General features: G+C 52.5%; 1 protein-coding gene across 1 annotated transcript in view; it reads left to right on the plus strand.

The window, feature by feature from the left end:
* LOC140345269 (cytosolic phospholipase A2 beta-like) overlaps positions 1 to 17,129 on the plus strand; it is a 33,127-nt gene that overhangs the window by 7,752 nt on the left and 8,246 nt on the right. The window contains exons 8-14 of the mRNA XM_072432247.1: positions 1,715 to 1,740; positions 2,172 to 2,310; positions 4,708 to 4,844; positions 4,991 to 5,210; positions 5,999 to 6,116; positions 14,364 to 14,501; positions 16,387 to 16,491. Coding sequence (XP_072288348.1) covers positions 1,715 to 1,740; positions 2,172 to 2,310; positions 4,708 to 4,844; positions 4,991 to 5,210; positions 5,999 to 6,116; positions 14,364 to 14,501; positions 16,387 to 16,491 — 883 coding nt within the window. The remainder of the gene's footprint in view (positions 1 to 1,714; positions 1,741 to 2,171; positions 2,311 to 4,707; positions 4,845 to 4,990; positions 5,211 to 5,998; positions 6,117 to 14,363; positions 14,502 to 16,386; positions 16,492 to 17,129) is intronic.

Consider the following 17,129-nt stretch of genomic DNA (forward strand, 5'->3'; position numbering starts at 1 on the left):
GACCAGACCAGACCAGGACCAGGACCAGGACCAGACCAGGACCAGGACCAGGACCAGACCAGGACCAGACCAGACCAGACCAGGACCTGGACCAGGACCAGGACCAGGACCAGGACCAGACCAGGACCAGGACCAGGACCAGACCAGGACCAGGACCAGACCAGGACCAGACCAGGACCAGGACCAGACCAGGACCAGGACCAGGACCAGACCAGGACCAGACCAGACCAGGACCAGACCAGGACCAGACCAGGACCAGGACCAGACCAGGACCAGACCAGGACCAGACCAGGACCAGGACCAGACCAGGACCAGACCAGGACCAGACCAGGACCAGGACCAGACCAGGACCAGACCAGGACCAGACCAGGACCAGACCAGGACCAGGACCAGACCAGGACCAGACCAGGACCAGGACCAGACCAGGACCAGACCAGGACCAGACCAGGACCAGACCAGACCAGGACCAGGACCAGACCAGGACCAGGACCAGGACCAGACCAGACCAGACCAGGACCAGACCAGGACCAGACCAGGACCAGACCAGGACCAGACCAGACCAGGACCAGGACCAGACCAGGACCAGACCAGGACCAGGACCAGGACCAGACCAGGACCAGACCAGGACCAGACCAGACCAGGACCAGACCAGGACCTGGACCAGGACCAGGACCAGACCAGGACCAGACCAGGACCAGGACCAGGACCAGACCAGGACCAGGACCAGGACCAGACCAGGACCAGACCAGACCAGGACCAGACCAGGACCAGGACCAGACCAGGACCAGACCAGACCAGGACCAGACCAGGACCAGACCAGACCAGGACCAGACCAGGACCAGACCAGGACCAGACCAGGACCAGACCAGGACCAGACCAGACCAGGACCAGACCAGGACCAGACCAGGACCAGGACCAGGACCAGACCAGGACCAGACCAGGACCAGACCAGGACCAGACCAGGACCAGGACCAGACCAGGACCAGGACCAGACCAGGACCAGGACCAGGACCAGGACCAGGACCAGACCAGGACCAGACCAGGACCAGACCAGGACCAGGACCAGACCAGGACCAGGACCAGGACCAGACCAGGACCAGGACCAGACCAGGACCAGACCAGGACCAGACCAGGACCAGACCAGGACCAGGACCAGGACCAGACCAGGACCAGGACCAGGACCAGACCAGGACCAGGACCAGGACCAGGACCAGGACCAGACCAGGACCAGACCAGGACCAGACCAGGACCAGGACCAGACCAGGACCAGACCAGGACCAGACCAGGACCAGGACCAGGACCAGGACCAGGACCAGGACCAGGACCAGGACCAGACCAGGACCAGACCAGGACCAGACCAGGACCAGACCAGGACCAGGACCAGGACCAGGACCAGGGACAGGACAGATGTGATGTCAGATACTCCTCACAGGAGGTGAAAGTGGAAAATGAAGTGCTGGAGAAACCAGAGGAGCTTCAACAGTCGGTTCTTCTGAATTCTCCTCTGCACTTCACAGACGTCTCCCTCTCTCTTTAGGAGGTAGTAATACTTCTGTGAATACTTCTGTGAATACTTCTGTGAATACTATGAATACTACTGCTACTACACCTCAGTTCAGTCTCTCACTCTGGAGGAGGTACTAATACTACTATGAATACTACTGCTACTACACCATGGACCATTGAAAATAACCAAATGTATCTGTGTTTTCAGACCCAAGTGGATCTGCGCCTGGACAGGTACTGTGGTCACGCCGTCTCCTCCGCTCAGGCAGGAGGTGCTGGGTCTGATCTCCTCTCACTTGTGTCAGGAGGTGCTGGGTCTGATCTCCTCTCACTTGTGTCAGGAGGTGCTGGGTCTGATCTCCTCTCACTTGTGTCAGGAGGTGCTGGGTCTGATCTCCTCTCACTTGTGTCAGGAGGTGCTGGGTCTGATCTCCTCTCACTTGTGTCAGGAGGTGCTGGGTCTGATCTCCTCTCACTTGTGTCAGGAGGTGCTGGGTCTGATCTCCTCTCACTTGTGTCAGGAGGTGCTGGGTCTGATCTCCTCTCACTTGTGTCAGGAGGTGCTGGGTCTGATCTCCTCTCACTTGTGTCAGGAGGTGCTGGGTCTGATCTCCTCTCACTTGTGTCAGGAGGTGCTGGGTCTGATCTCCTCTCACTTGTGTCAGGTCTAAGGAGAAGCTGAGAGTGCGTCTCTCTCTGGACGTTCCCGCTCAGGAGAAGGAGTTCCTGCTGAAGCGGAGGAAGGGCGTGGCCCGAGCGCTTCAGGCTCTGCTCGGGCTGGACTCCGCCCCCTCAGATAAACAGGTCTGTGCGCTGGACTTAAAACACCAGCAGGAGGCGCTGTCGAGGAGGCGCTGTTGAATCATGTGCCGGAGGCTGCAGGGTTTCCAGATGTAAAACGTCAAAGGCTTCGATACGACCGCATCTGACTTTTGTGCTCTCCTGCTCCTCACACTTGCTCTCCTGCTCCTCACACTTGCTCCTCTGCTCCTCACACTTGCTCCTCTGCTCCTCACACTTGCTCTCCTGCTCCTCACACTTGCTCCTCTGCTCCTCACACTTGCTCCTCTGCTCCTCACACTTGCTCTCCTGCTCCTCACACTTGCTCCTCTGCTCCTCACACTTGCTCCTCTGCTCCTCACACTTGCTCTCCTGCTCCTCACACTTGCTCTCCTGCTCCTCACACTTGCTCTCCTGCTCCTCACACTTGCTCCTCTGCTCCTCACACTTGCTCTCCTGCTCCTCACACTTGCTCCTCTGCTCCTCACACTTGCTCCTCTGCTCCTCACACTTGCTCTCCTGCTCCTCACACTTGCTCTCCTGCTCCTCACACTTGCTCCTCTGCTCCTCACACTTGCTCCTCTGCTCCTCACACTTGCTCCTCTGCTCCTCACACTTGCTCCTCTGCTCCTCACACTTGCTCTCCTGCTCCTCACACTTGCTCCTCTGCTCCTCACACTTGCTCTCCTGCTCCTCACACTTGCTCCTCTGCTCCTCACACTTGCTCTCCTGCTCCTCACACTTGCTCCTCTGCTCCTCACACTTGCTCTCCTGCTCCTCACACTTGCTCCTCTGCTCCTCACACTTGCTCTCCTGCTCCTCACACTTGCTCCTCTGCTCCTCACACTTGCTCTCCTGCTCCTCACACTTGCTCCTCTGCTCCTCACACTTGCTCCTCTGCTCCTCACACTTGCTCTCCTGCTCCTCACACTTGCTCTCCTGCTCCTCACACTTGCTCCTCTGCTCCTCACACTTGCTCTCCTGCTCCTCACACTTGCTCCTCTGCTCCTCACACTTGCTCCTCTGCTCCTCACACTTGCTCCTCTGCTCCTCACACTTGCTCTCCTGCTCCTCACACTTGCTCCTCTGCTCCTCACACTTGCTCTCCTGCTCCTCACACTTGCTCCTCTGCTCCTCACACTTGCTCCTCTGCTCCTCACACTTGCTCCTCTGCTCCTCACACTTGCTCTCCTGCTCCTCACACTTGCTCCTCTGCTCCTCACACTTGCTCTCCTGCTCCTCACACTTGCTCCTCTGCTCCTCACACTTGCTCCTCTGCTCCTCACACTTGCTCCTCTGCTCCTCACACTTGCTCTCCTGCTCCTCACACTTGCTCCTCTGCTCCTCACACTTGCTCTCCTGCTCCTCACACTTGCTCCTCTGCTCCTCACACTTGCTCTTCTGCTCCTCACACTTGCTCTCCTGCTCCTCACACTTGCTCCTCTGCTCCTCACACTTGCTCCTCTGCTCCTCACACTTGCTCCTCTGCTCCTCACACTTGCTCCTCTGCTCCTCACACTTGCTCCTCTGCTCCTCACACTTGCTCTCCTGCTCCTCACACTTGCTCCTCTGCTCCTCACACTTGCTCTCCTGCTCCTCACACTTGCTCCTCTGCTCCTCACACTTGCTCCTCTGCTCCTCACACTTGCTCCTCTGCTCCTCACACTTGCTCTCCTGCTCCTCACACTTGCTCCTCTGCTCCTCACACTTGCTCTCCTGCTCCTCACACTTGCTCCTCTGCTCCTCACACTTGCTCCTCTGCTCCTCACACTTGCTCTCCTGCTCCTCACACTTGCTCCTCTGCTCCTCACACTTGCTCCTCTGCTCCTCACACTTGCTCCTCTGCTCCTCACACTTGCTCTCCTGCTCCTCACACTTGCTCCTCTGCTCCTCACACTTGCTCCTCTGCTCCTCACACTTGCTCCTCTGCTCCTCACACTTGCTCTTCTGCTCCTCACACTTGCTCTTCTGCTCCTCACACTTGCTCCTCTGCTCCTCACTCTTGCTCCTCTGCTCCTCACACTTGCTCTTCTGCTCCTCACACTTGCTCTTCTGCTCCTCACACTTGCTCCTCTGCTCCTCACACTTGCTCTTCTGCTCCTCACACTTGCTCTTCTGCTCCTCACACTTGCTCCTCTGCTCCTCACACTTGCTCCTCTGCTCCTCACACTTGCTCTCCTGCTCCTCACTCTTGCTCCTCTGCTCCTCACACTTGCTCCTCTGCTCCTCACACTTGCTCCTCTGCTCCTCACACTTGCTCCTCTGCTCCTCACACTTGCTCCTCTGCTCCTCACACTTGCTCCTCTGCTCCTCACACTTGCTCCTCTGCTCCTCACACTTGCTCCTCTGCTCCTCACACTTGCTCCTCTGCTCCTCACACTTGCTCCTCTGCTCCTCACACTTGCTCCTCTGCTCCTCCAGGTGCCGACCATCGCTCTGGTGGCCTCAGGAGGCGGGGCCAGAGCCTGCACTGGCTCTCTGGGTTTTCTGAAGGGTCTGAAGGAGATCGGAGTCCTGGACACCGCCACTTATGTCACAGGAGTGTCTGGGTCCACCTGGTCAGAGACGCTTTATCTTCACCGTCCTCCTCTGCTCCTCCCCTTCCTCTGCTCCTCCCCTTCCTCTGCTCCTCCTCTTCCTCTGCTCCTCCTCTTCCTCTGCTCCTTCTCTTCCTCTTCTCTTCTAAATAACTCTGTGTCTTCAGGGCGATGTCCACTCTTTGCCAGGACGAAAACTGGTCCCAGAACCTGGAAACCATCATCTCAAAAAACAAAACACAAATGACCAAATCCAGCCTGAGTGCGTTCAGCCTGGAGAAGATGATGTACTACCACCATGAGATGGAGGAGAAGGAGAAACAGGGCCACCTAGTGTCCTACATCGACATGGTTGGACTCGTATTCGAACACTACGTGTTTGGACAGGTTTGACTCTTTTTTTTATATACTTTCTTTTTAAAACACATTCAAGAAAAGAAACAGGACCAGAGAGAATTACAAGACCGGTCCAGAGAAACCTCTTTAAACTGAATCTGCTCTTTATGACCTTCTCTTCTGCTCCATCTTCTGCTCCATCTTCTGCTCCATCCTCTGCTCCATCTTCTGCTCCATCTTCTGCTCCATCTTCTGCTCCATCTTCTGCTCCATCTTCTGCTCCATCCTCTGCTCCATCTTCTGCTCCATCCTCTGCTCCATCTTCTGCTCCATCTTCTGCTCCATCTTCTGCTCCATCTTCTGCTCCATCTTCTGCTCCATCTTCTGCTCCATCCTCTGCTCCATCTTCTGCTCCATCTTCTGCTCCATCTTCTGCTCCATCTTCTGCTCCATCTTCTGCTCCATCCTCTGCTCCATCTTCTGCTCCATCTTCTGCTCCATCTTCTGCTCCATCTTCTGCTCCATCCTCTGCTCCATCTTCTGCTCCATCTTCTGCTCCATCTTCTGCTCCATCCTCTGCTCCATCTTCTGCTCCATCCTCTGCTCCATCCTCTGCTCCATCTTCTGCTCCATCTTCTGCTCCATCTTCTGCTCCATCTTCTGCTCCATCCTCTGCTCCATCTTCTGCTCCATCCTCTGCTCCATCCTCTGCTCCATCTTCTGCTCCATCTTCTGCTCCATCTTCTGCTCCATCTTCTGCTCCATCTTCTGCTCCATCTTCTGCTCCATCTTCTGCTCCATCTTCTGCTTCTCTCAGACGTTGTTTCTTGTCCTTCCAGAAACACAACAGCACTCTGTCTGATCAGCAGAAGACGGTGAAGAACGGTCAGAACCCTCTCCCCATTTACACGGCGGTCAATGTGAAGGAGGCCATCAATGGACACGAGGCTGAAGCCGGTATGTGACATTCGGCTCCAGGGTTCAGGAATGAGAGAAGGTCTGGGTCTGACGCTTGGACCATGTGGGGCCTTTCTGTAAGTCTTCCTGGTTTCTCCAGACCAGGATCCTGGCTCAGAGATGGTTCAATGCTCAAGGTTTAACTCCAGAAGAAACATTTGTCAGAAGATCAAAAGCTGAAAAAGACTATAAAGAGGAAAGACTTTCAGCTTTTGTCTATTTTCATAGTCTTGGAACAGCCAGTAGGTGGCGTATTCTGGTGCAATTTATATATTTAAAAAAAACTCTTCCTCACCCTCCGCAAGTGGTCTCTCGTCCTCCCCCTTCAAGCTCGGGTCCTCCTCCAGAGGCCCCTGGGAGCTTGAGGGTTCTTCAGTATCTTTGCTGTTCCTGCACTTTTCTACTTTTCTGGACCGTGATGTCTGATGTTTTACCTGGTTCTGCTCAAGTCATTCCTCCAGTTTGGGGGTCATTCCTCCAGTTTGAGGGTCATTCCTCCAGTTTGAGGGTCATTCCTCCAGTTTGGGGGTCATTCCTCCAGTTTGGGGGTCATTCCTCCAGTTTGAGGGTCATTCCTCCAGTTTGGGGGTCATTCCTCCAGTTTGGGGGTCACTGCCCCAAGTGCTCCGGTCACTACAGCACCACTGATACCTTCAGGCTCCAGACCTTCTCCAGCTCCTCTCTGAGGCCTTGGGATTTCTCTAGTTTCTCATGTTCCTTTTTCCATCTCATGAACTACAATGTCCACCACCACCGCTTTCCTCTGACCCTTGAGACCACCATTACCATTCTGTCCGTCTGTATCTGAAATCCCAGAGGACCTTGGCGCGGTAGTTCTCCACCACCTTTGGAGGTGTTTCCCACCTTTTCCTTGGGAACACTTTGGTCTCTACACTGTGCCAGCTCCTGGTGATGGAGCTCCATGTGTGCTGTCCCTGCAGCATCTGCACCTGCAGTTATGTGTGGGATGGTCTCAGGGCCCTTTGAACAGCTACACCTTGGGTCTTGTCTGGTGTGGTAGATCAGGGCCTCTGTCTTTCGGACCGGCTCTTTCTAAACATTGGTAGGATTTGGTGATATCAGCCACTTCAGTTATGTTCCGGTGGTACATCCAATGCAGGGGCGTGCCCTCTCATGTAGGGGCGTGTCCTCCCTTGTAGGGGCGTGTCCTCCCATGATGGTCCCTCCAGCACCTGATCATCCTCTGTTCCCCATTGACTGAGACACACTGAGCACGTCCTCTGTAGGAGCCTTGTCCTTGATGTACTTATGGATCTTGGACGTTTCGTCCTGGACAGTGGTTCTCAAACTCAATAGTCCCGCCTCCTTCCTAGTGTACAGTCTGAGGGTGCAAGTGTCCAGTCTCAGGGTGCTAGTGTACAGTCTGAGGGTGCAAGTGTCCAGTCTCAGGGTGCTAGTGTACAGTCTGAGGGTGCTAGTGTCTAGTCTCAGGGTGCTAGTGTCTAGTCTCAGGGTGCTAGTGTCCAGTCTCAGGGTGCTAATGTCCAGTCTCAGGGTGCTAGTGTACAGTCTCAGGGTGCTAGTGTCCAGTCTCAGGGTGCTAGTGTCCAGTCTCAGGGTGCTAGTGTCCAGTCTCAAGGTGCTAGTGTACAGTCTCAGGGTGCTAGTGTACAGTCTCAGGGTGCTAGTGTACAGTCTCAGGGTGCTAGTGTCCAGTCTCAGGGTGCTAGTGTACAGTCTCAGGGTGCCAGTGTACAGTCTCAGGGTGCTAGTGTAAAGCTCAGGGTGCTAGTGTACAGTCTCAGGGTGCTAGTGTCCAGTCTCAGGGTGCTAGTGTCCAGTCTCAGGGTGCTAGTGTCCAGTCTCAGGGTGCTAGTGTCCAGTCTCAGGGTGCTAGTGTCCAGTCTCAAGGTGCTAGTGTCCAGTCTCAGGGTGCTAGTGTACAGTCTCAGGGTGCTAGTGTACAGTCTCAGGGTGCTAGTGTCCAGTCTCAGGGTGCTAGTGTACAGTCTCAGGGTGCTAGTGTCCAGTCTCAGGGTGCTAGTGTACAGTCTAAGGGTGCTAGTGTCCAGTCTCAGGGTGTTAATGTACAGTCTCAGGGTGCTAGTGTCCAGTCTCAGGGTGCTAGTGTACAGTCTAAGGGTGCTAGTGTCCAGTCTCAGGGTGTTAATGTACAGTCTCAGGGTGCTAGTGTCCAGTCTCAGGGTGCTAGTGTACAGTCTCAGGGTGCTAGTGTCCAGTCTCAGGGTGCTAGTGTACAGTCTCAGTGTGCTGGTGTCCAGTCTCAGGGTGCTAGTGTCCAGTCTCAGGGTGCTATTGTCCAGTTTCAGGGTGTTAGTGTCCAGTCTCAGTGGTGGATTTGGGATGAACCCTCCATGATCAGAAGCTTTCGTGTCTTAACATCTGTATCTCCTCCTTTGGCCTCCTGATTATTCCTGCAGGGTGTGGCTCACTGGCAGGACGTGGCTCAGGGGTCAGACCACTGGCAGGACGTGGCTCAGGGGTCAGATCACTGGCAGGGCGTGGCTCAGGGGTCAGATCACTGGCAGGGCGTGGCTCAGGGGTCAGACCACTGGCAGGGCGTGGCTCAGGGGTCAGACCACTGGCAGGGAGTGGCTCAGGGGTCAGATCACTGGCAGGGCGTGGCTCAGGGGTCAGACCACTGGCAGGACGTGGCTCAGGGGTCAGATCACTGGCAGGACGTGGCTCAGGGGTCAGACCACTGGCAGGACGTGGCTCAGGGGTCAGATCACTGGCAGGGCGTGGCTCAGGGGTCAGATCACTGGCAGGGCGTGGCTCAGGGGTCAGACCACTGGCAGGGCGTGGCTCAGGGGTCAGACCACTGGCAGGGAGTGGCTCAGGGGTCAGATCACTGGCAGGGCGTGGCTCAGGGGTCAGACCACTGGCAGGGCGTGGCTCAGGGGTCAGATCACTGGCAGGGCGTGGCTCAGGGGTCAGACCACTGGCAGGGCGTGGCTCAGGGGTCAGATCACTGCAGGGCGTGGCCATTGAGCTGCTTTAGGACTTGCCTCACTCGTTGTAGATATTTAGCCGTAGCTTCTTTCCTTGTTCCTCTTCGTTGCCATTTGTCTGTGGGATTCACAGGGACTGTCCTCTGTCCTCAATGTCTGCTATTGTCCCTCTGTGAGGACCACCTTCCCTCTCAGGTCCCATACTCACATGTCTCCAGCACAGTCCATGTCCCATACTCACATGTCTCCAGCACAGTCCATGTCCCATACTCACATGTCTCCAGCACAGTCCATGTCCCATAATCACATGTCTCCAGCACAGTCCATGTCCCATAATCACATGTCTCCAGCACAGTCCATGTCCCATAATCACATGTCTCCAGCACAGTCCATGTCCCATAATCACATGTCTCCAGCACAGTCCATGTCCCATACAAGTGGAGAAGTTACTCATATAAAGCAGTACAATGAGGCTTAAGCAGAAGAAAGAGAGTGGTTCTTTATGGTCACGTCAGATGTTTCTCCTCCTCAGAGTGGTTCTTTATGGTCACGTCAGATGTTTCTCCTCCTCAGAGTGGTTCTTTATGGTCACGTCAGATGTTTCTCCTCCGCAGAGTGGTTCTTTATGGTCACGTCAGATGTTTCTCCTCCTCAGAGTGGTTCTTTATGGTCACGTCAGATGTTTCTCCTCCTCAGAGTGGTTCTTTATGGTCACGTCAGATGTTTCTCCTCCTCAGAGTGGTTCTTTATGGTCACGTCAGATGTTTCTCCTCCTCAGAGTGGTTCTTTATGGTCACGTCAGATGTTTCTCCTCCTCAGAGTGGTTCTTTATGGTCACGTCAGATGTTTCTCCTCCTCAGTGGTTCTTTATGGTCACAGCAGATGTTTCTCCTCCTCAGAGTGGTTCTTTATGGTCACGTCAGATGTTTCTCCTCCTCAGAGTGGTTCTTTATGGTCACGTCAGATGTTTCTCCTCCTCAGAGTGGTTCTTTATGGTCACGTCAGATGTTTCTCCTCCTCAGTGGTTCTTTATGGTCACGTCAGATGTTTCTCCTCCGCAGAGTGGTTCTTTATGGTCACGTCAGATGTTTCTCCTCCTCAGAGTGGTTCTTTATGGTCACGTCAGATGTTTCTCCTCCTCAGAGTGGTTCTTTATGGTCACGTCAGATGTTTCTCCTCCTCAGAGTGGTTCTTTATGGTCACAGCAGATGTTTCTCCTCCTCAGAGTGGTTCTTTATGGTCACGTCAGATGTTTCTCCTCCTCAGAGTGGTTCTTTATGGTCACGTCAGATGTTTCTCCTCCTCAGAGTGGTTCTTTATGGTCAAGTCAGATGTTTCTCCTCCTCAGAGTGGTTCTTTATGGTCATGTCAGATGTTTCTCCTCCTCAAAGTGGTTCTTTATGGTCATGTCAGATGTTTCTCCTCCTCAGAGTGGTTCTTTATGGTCACGTCAGATGTTTCTCCTCCTCAGAGTGGTTCTTTATGGTCACGTCAGATGTTTCTCCTCCTCAGAGTGGTTCTTTATGGTCACGTCAGATGTTTCTCCTCCTCAGAGTGGTTCTTTATGGTCACGTCAGATGTTTCTCCTCCGCAGAGTGGTTCTTTATGGTCACGTCAGATGTTTCTCCTCCTCAGAGTGGTTCTTTATGGTCACGTCAGATGTTTCTCCTCCTCAGAGTGGTTCTTTATGGTTACAGCAGACGTTTCTCCTTCTCAGAGTGGTTCTTTATGGTCACGTCAGACGTTTCACCTCCTCAGAGTGGTTCTTTATGGTCACGTCAGATGTTTCACCTCCTCAGAGTGGTTCTTTATGGTCACGTCAGATGTTTCTCCTCCTCAGAGTGGTTCTTTATGGTTACAGCAGACGTTTCTCCTCCTCAGAGTGGTTCTTTATGGTCACGTCAGACGTTTCTCCTCCTCAGAGTGGTTCTTTACGGTCACGTCAGATGTTTCTCCTCCTCAGAGTGGTTCTTTATGGTCACGTCAGATGTTTCTCCTCCTCAAAGTGGTTCTTTATGGTCACGTCAGATGTTTCTCCTCCTCAGAGTGGTTCTTTATGGTCATGTCAGATGTTTCTCCTCCTCAAAGTGGTTCTTTATGGTCACGTCAGATGTTTCTCCTCCTCAGAGTGGTTCTTTATGGTCACGTCAGATGTTTCTCCTCCTCAGAGTGGTCCTTTATGGTCACGTCAGATGTTTCTCCTCCTCAGAGTGGTTCTTTATGGTCATGTCAGATGTTTCTCCTCCTCAGAGTGGTTCTTTATGGTCACGTCAGATGTTTCTCCTCCTCAGAGTGGTTCTTTATGGTTACAGCAGACGTTTCTCCTTCTCAGAGTGGTTCTTTATGGTCACGTCAGACGTTTCTCCTCCTCAGAGTGGTTCTTTATGGTCATGTCAGATGTTTCTCCTCCTCAGAGTGGTTCTTTATGGTCACGTCAGATGTTTCTCCTCCTCAGAGTGGTTCTTTATGGTCACAGCAGATGTTTCTCCTCCTCAGAGTGGTTTTTTATGGTCACGTCAGATGTTTCTCCTCCTCAGAGTGGTTCTTTATGGTCACAGCAGATGTTTCTCCTCCTCAGAGTGGTTCTTTATGGTCACGTCAGATGTTTCTCCTCCTCAGAGTGGTTCTTTATGGTCACGTCAGATGTTTCTCCTCCTCAGAGTGGTTCTTTATGGTCACAGCAGATGTTTCTCCTCAGAGTGGTTCTTTATGGTCACAGCAGATGTTTCTCCTCCTCAGAGTGGTTCTTTATGGTCACAGCAGATGTTTCTCCTCAGAGTGGTTCTTTATGGTCATGTCAGATGTTGCTCCTCCTCAGAGTGGTTCTTTATGGTCACAGCAGATGTTTCTCCTCAGAGTGGTTCTTTATGGTCACGTCAGATGTTTCTCTTCCTCAGAGTGGTTCTTTATGGTCACAGCAGATGTTTCTCCTCCTCAGAGTGGTTCTTTATGGTTACAGCAGATGTTTCTCCTCCTCAGAGTGGTTCTTTATGGTCACAGCAGATGTTTCTCCTCCTCAGAGTTGTTCTTTATGGTCACAGCAGATGTTTCTCCTCCTCAGAGTGGTTCTTTATGGTCACGTCAGATGTTTCTCCTCCTCAGAGTGGTTCTTTATGGTCACGTCAGATGTTTCTCCTCCTCAAAGTGGTTCTTTATGGTCACGTCAGATGTTTCTCCTCCTCAGAGTGGTTCTTTATGGTCACGTCAGATGTTTCTCCTCCTCAGAGTGGTTCTTTATGGTCACGTCAGATGTTTCTCCTCCTCAGAGTGGTCCTTTATGGTCACGTCAGATGTTTCTCCTCCTCAGAGTGGTTCTTTATGGTCATGTCAGATGTTTCTCCTCCTCAGAGTGGTTCTTTATGGTTACAGCAGACGTTTCTCCTTCTCAGAGTGGTTCTTTATGGTCACGTCAGACGTTTCACCTCCTCAGAGTGGTTCTTTATGGTCACGTCAGATGTTTCTCCTCCTCAGAGTGGTTCCTTATGGTCACGTCAGATGTTTCACCTCCTCAGAGTGGTTCTTTATGGTCACGTCAGATGTTTCTCCTCCTCAGAGTGGTTCTTTATGGTCACGTCAGATGTTTCTCCTCCTCAGAGTGGTTCTTTATGGTCACGTCAGATGTTTCTCTTCCTCAGAGTGGTTCTTTATGGTCACCTCAGATGTTTCTCCTCCTCAGAGTGGTTCTTTATGGTCACGTCAGATGTTTCTCCTCCTCAGAGTGGTTCTTTATGGTCACGTCAGATGTTTCTCCTCCTCAGAGTGGTCCTTTATGGTCACGTCAGATGTTTCTCCTCCTCAGAGTGGTTCTTTATGGTCATGTCAGATGTTTCTCCTCCTCAGAGTGGTTCTTTATGGTTACAGCAGACGTTTCTCCTTCTCAGAGTGGTTCTTTATGGTCACGTCAGACGTTTCACCTCCTCAGAGTGGTTCTTTACGGTCACGTCAGATGTTTTTCCTCCTCAGAGTGGTTCCTTATGGTCACGTCAGATGTTTCACCTCCTCAGAGTGGTTCTTTATGGTCACGTCAGATGTTTCTCCTCCTCAGAGTGGTTCTTTATGGTCACGTCAGATGTTTCTCCTCCTCAGAGTGGTTCTTTATGGTCACAGCAGATGTTTCTCCTCCTCAGAGTGGTTCTTTATGGTCACGTCAGATGTTTCTCCTCCTCAGAGTGGTTCTTTATGGTCATGTCAGATGTTTCTCCTCCTCAGAGTGCTTCTTTATGGTCACGTCAGATGTTTCTCCTCCTCAGAGTGGTTCTTTATGGTCACGTCAGATGTTTCTCCTCCTCAGAGTGGTTCTTTATGGTCACAGCAGATGTTTCTCCTCCTCAGAGTGGTTCTTTATGGTCACGTCAGATGTTTCTCCTCCTCAAAGTGGTTCTTTATGGTCACGTCAGATGTTTCTCCTCCTCAGAGTGGTTCTTTATGGTCACGTCAGATGTTTCTCCTCCTCAGAGTGGTTCTTTATGGTCACGTCAGATGTTTCTCCTCCTCAGAGTGGTCCTTTATGGTCACGTCAGATGTTTCTCCTCCTCAGAGTGGTTCTTTATGGTCACGTCAGATGTTTCTCCTCCTCAGAGTGGTTCTTTATGGTCACAGCAGATGTTTCTCCTCCTCAGAGTGGTTCTTTATGGTCACGTCAGATGTTTCTCCTCCTCAGAGTGGTTCTTTATGGTTACAGCAGACGTTTCTCCTTCTCAGAGTGGTTCTTTATGGTCACGTCAGACGTTTCTCCTCCTCAGAGTGGTTCTTTATGGTCACGTCAGATGTTTCTCCTCCTCAGAGTGGTTCTTTATGGTCACGTCAGATGTTTCTCCTCCTCAGTGGTTCTTTATGGTCACGTCAGATGTTTCTCCTCCTCAGAGTGGTTCTTTATGGTCACGTCAGATGTTTCTCCTCCTCAGAGTGGTTCTTTATGGTCACGTCAGATGTTTCTCCTCCTCAGAGTGGTTCTTTATGGTCACAGCAGATGTTTCTCCTCCTCAGAGTGGTTCTTTATGGTCACGTCAGATGTTTCTCCTCCTCAGAGTGGTTCTTTATGGTCACGTCAGATGTTTCTCCTCCTCAGAGTGGTTTTTTATGGTCACGTCAGATGTTTCTCCTCCTCAGAGTGGTTCTTTATGGTCACAGCAGATGTTTTCTCCTCCTCAGAGTGGTTCTTTATGCTCACGTCAGATGTTTTCTCCTCCTCAGAGTGGTTCTTTATGGTCACGTCAGATGTTTCTCCTCCTCAGTGGTTCTTTATGGTCACGTCAGATGTTTCTCCTCCTCAGAGTGGTTCTTTATGGTCATGTCAGATGTTTCTCTTCCTCAGAGTGGGTGGAGTTCACTCCGTTCGAGGTGGGTCTGCAGAAATACGGAGCCTTTATCAGAGCTGAGGACTTCGGCTCAGAGTTTTTCCTGGGACATTTGATCAAGAAGCTGCCGGAGATGAGGCTGCCCTTCCTCATGGGTAAGCGATGAGTCGCTTTAGAAACAAACCCCATTGAGCTCATCGTTTATGTTCATTGAGCTAGTGTTTTAGGAGTCACTATCTAACTTCAGCTCCGTTCACTAAAGCCTCCTACTTCATGCAGCACACGTGTGCCGGTCTGTCACACGTGTGCCGGTCTGTCACACGTGTGCCGGTCTGTCACACGTGTGCCGGTCTGTCACACGTGTGCCGGTCTGTCACACGTGTGCCGGTCTGTCACACGTGTGTCTTCTGTGGTTCTGAACACTGATCTTGATGCATTTTATCATTAGATTCATGTTAGTTTAGTCTTTATTCAAAGGGACAATGTACAGAGAATTACCTCTCTGACCTCTCTCTGACCTCTCTCTGACCTCTGATCTCTTTCTGCCCTCTCTGACCTCTCTCTGACCTCTCTTACCTCTCTGACCTCTCTCTGACCTCTCTCTGACCTCTGATCTCTTTCTGCCCTCTCTGACCTCTCTCTGACCTCTCTCTGACCTCTCTCTGACCTCTGATCTCTTTCTGCCCTCTCTGACCTCTCTCTGACCTCTCTTACCTCTCTGACCTCTCTCTGACCTCTCTCTGACCTCTGATCTCTTTCTGCCCTCTCTGACCTCTCTCTGACCTCTCTTACCTCTCTGACCTCTCTCTGACCTCTGATCTCTTTCTGCCCTCTCTGACCTCTCTCTGACCTCTCTTACCTCTCTGACCTCTCTCTGACCTCTCTCTGACCTCTGATCTCTTTCTGCCCTCTCTGACCTCTCTCTGACCTCTCTTACCTCTCTGACCTCTCTCTGACCTCTCTCTGACCTCTGATCTCTTTCTGCCCTCTCTGACCTCTCTCTGACCTCTCTTACCTCTCTGACCTCTCTCTGACCTCTGATCTCTTTCTGCCCTCTCTGACCTCTCTCTGACCTCTCTTACCTCTCTGACCTCTCTCTGACCTCTCTCTGACCTCTGATCTCTTTCTGCCCTCTCTGACCTCTCTCTGACCTCTCTTACCTCTCTGACCTCTCTCTGACCTCTGATCTCTTTCTGCCCTCTCTGACCTCTCTCTGACCTCTCTTACCTCTCTGACCTCTCTCTGACCTCTCTCTGACCTCTGATCTCTTTCTGCCCTCTCTGACCTCTCTCTGACCTCTCTTACCTCTCTGACCTCTCTCTGACCTCTCTCTGACCTCTGATCTCTTTCTGCCCTCTCTGACCTCTCTCTGACCTCTCTCTGACCTCTCTCTGACCTCTGATCTCTTTCTGCCCTCTCTGACCTCTCTCTGACCTCTCTTACCTCTCTGACCTCTCTCTGACCTCTCTCTGACCTCTGATCTCTTTCTGCCCTCTCTGACCTCTCTCTGACCTCTCTTACCTCTCTGACCTCTCTCTGACCTCTCTCTGACCTCTCTGACCTCTCTCTGACCTCTCTGACCTCTCTGATCTCTTTCTGCCCTCTCTGACCTCTCTCTGACCTTTCTTGCCTCTCTGCCCTTTCTCTGACCTCTCTGACCTCTCTCTGACCTCTCTCTGACCTCTCTGACCTCTCTCTGACCTCTCTGACCTCTCTCTGACCTCTCTCTGACCTCTCTGACCTCTCTCTGACCTCTCAGACCTCTCTGACCGCTCTCTGACCTCTCTCTGACCTCTCAGACCTCTCTGACCTCTCTCTGACCTCTCTCTGACCTCTCTCTGACCTCTCAGACCTCTCAGACCTCTCTGACCTCTCTCTGACCTCTCTCTGACCTCTCAGACCTCTCTGACCTCTCTCTGACCTCTCTCTGACCTCTCAGACCTCTCTGACCTCTCTCTGACCTCTCTCTGACCTTTCTGACCTCTCTCTGACCTCTCTCTGACCTCTCTCTGACCTCTCTGACCTCTCTCTGACCTGCAGGGATCTGGAGCAGTGCCATTTCTGTCACACTTGGTGATATTTCGAGTTATCTGACCGGAGGAGACCCTGAGAAGCCTGACCACGGCGCCGACGTGGACAAAATTGGTAAAGGCTCCACATTATGGCTCTAAAAACCGACCTGAGACATTTGGACGTGGATTGGTCCCAAAGCAGGAAGAGGGTGTGTCCAATCCGGTTTGTGTCCAATCACAGAGGAGTAAATGTCCATTCAGTTTGAGCAATATTAGGGTTAGGGTTAGGACGAGCTTTTGAGTTTGGACAAGCTGTGGGGGACGATCTGTTGGGGACGAGCTGTGGAGTTAGGACGAGCTGTGGAGGACGAGCTGTGGAGGACGAGCTGAGTAGGACGAGCTGTGGGGTTAAGACGAGCTGTGGGGGACGAGCTGTGGGGGACGAGCTTTGGAGGACGAGCTGTGGAGTTAGGACGAGCTGTGGGGGACGAGCTGTGGGGGATGAGCTGTGGGGGACGAGCTGTGGGGGACGAGCTTTGGAGGACGAGCTGTGGAGTTAGGACGAGCTGTGGAGGACGAGCTGTGGAGGACGAGCTGAGAAGGACGAGCTGTGGGGTTAGGACGAGCTGTGGGGTTAGAACGAGCTGTGGAGGACGGGCTTTAGGGTTAGGACGAGCTGTGGAGGACGAGCTGTGGGGGACGAGCTGTGGAGTTAGGACGAGCTGTGGAGTTAGGACAAGCTGTGGAGGACGGGTTTTGGGGTTAGGACGA

The sequence above is a fragment of the Eucyclogobius newberryi genome, unplaced genomic scaffold (assembly GCF_026437365.1).
Source record: "Eucyclogobius newberryi isolate DKJ021-1_F unplaced genomic scaffold, fEucNew1.0.hap1 SCAF_107, whole genome shotgun sequence".
In the NCBI taxonomy this organism is placed as follows: Eukaryota; Metazoa; Chordata; class Actinopteri; order Gobiiformes; family Gobiidae; genus Eucyclogobius; species Eucyclogobius newberryi.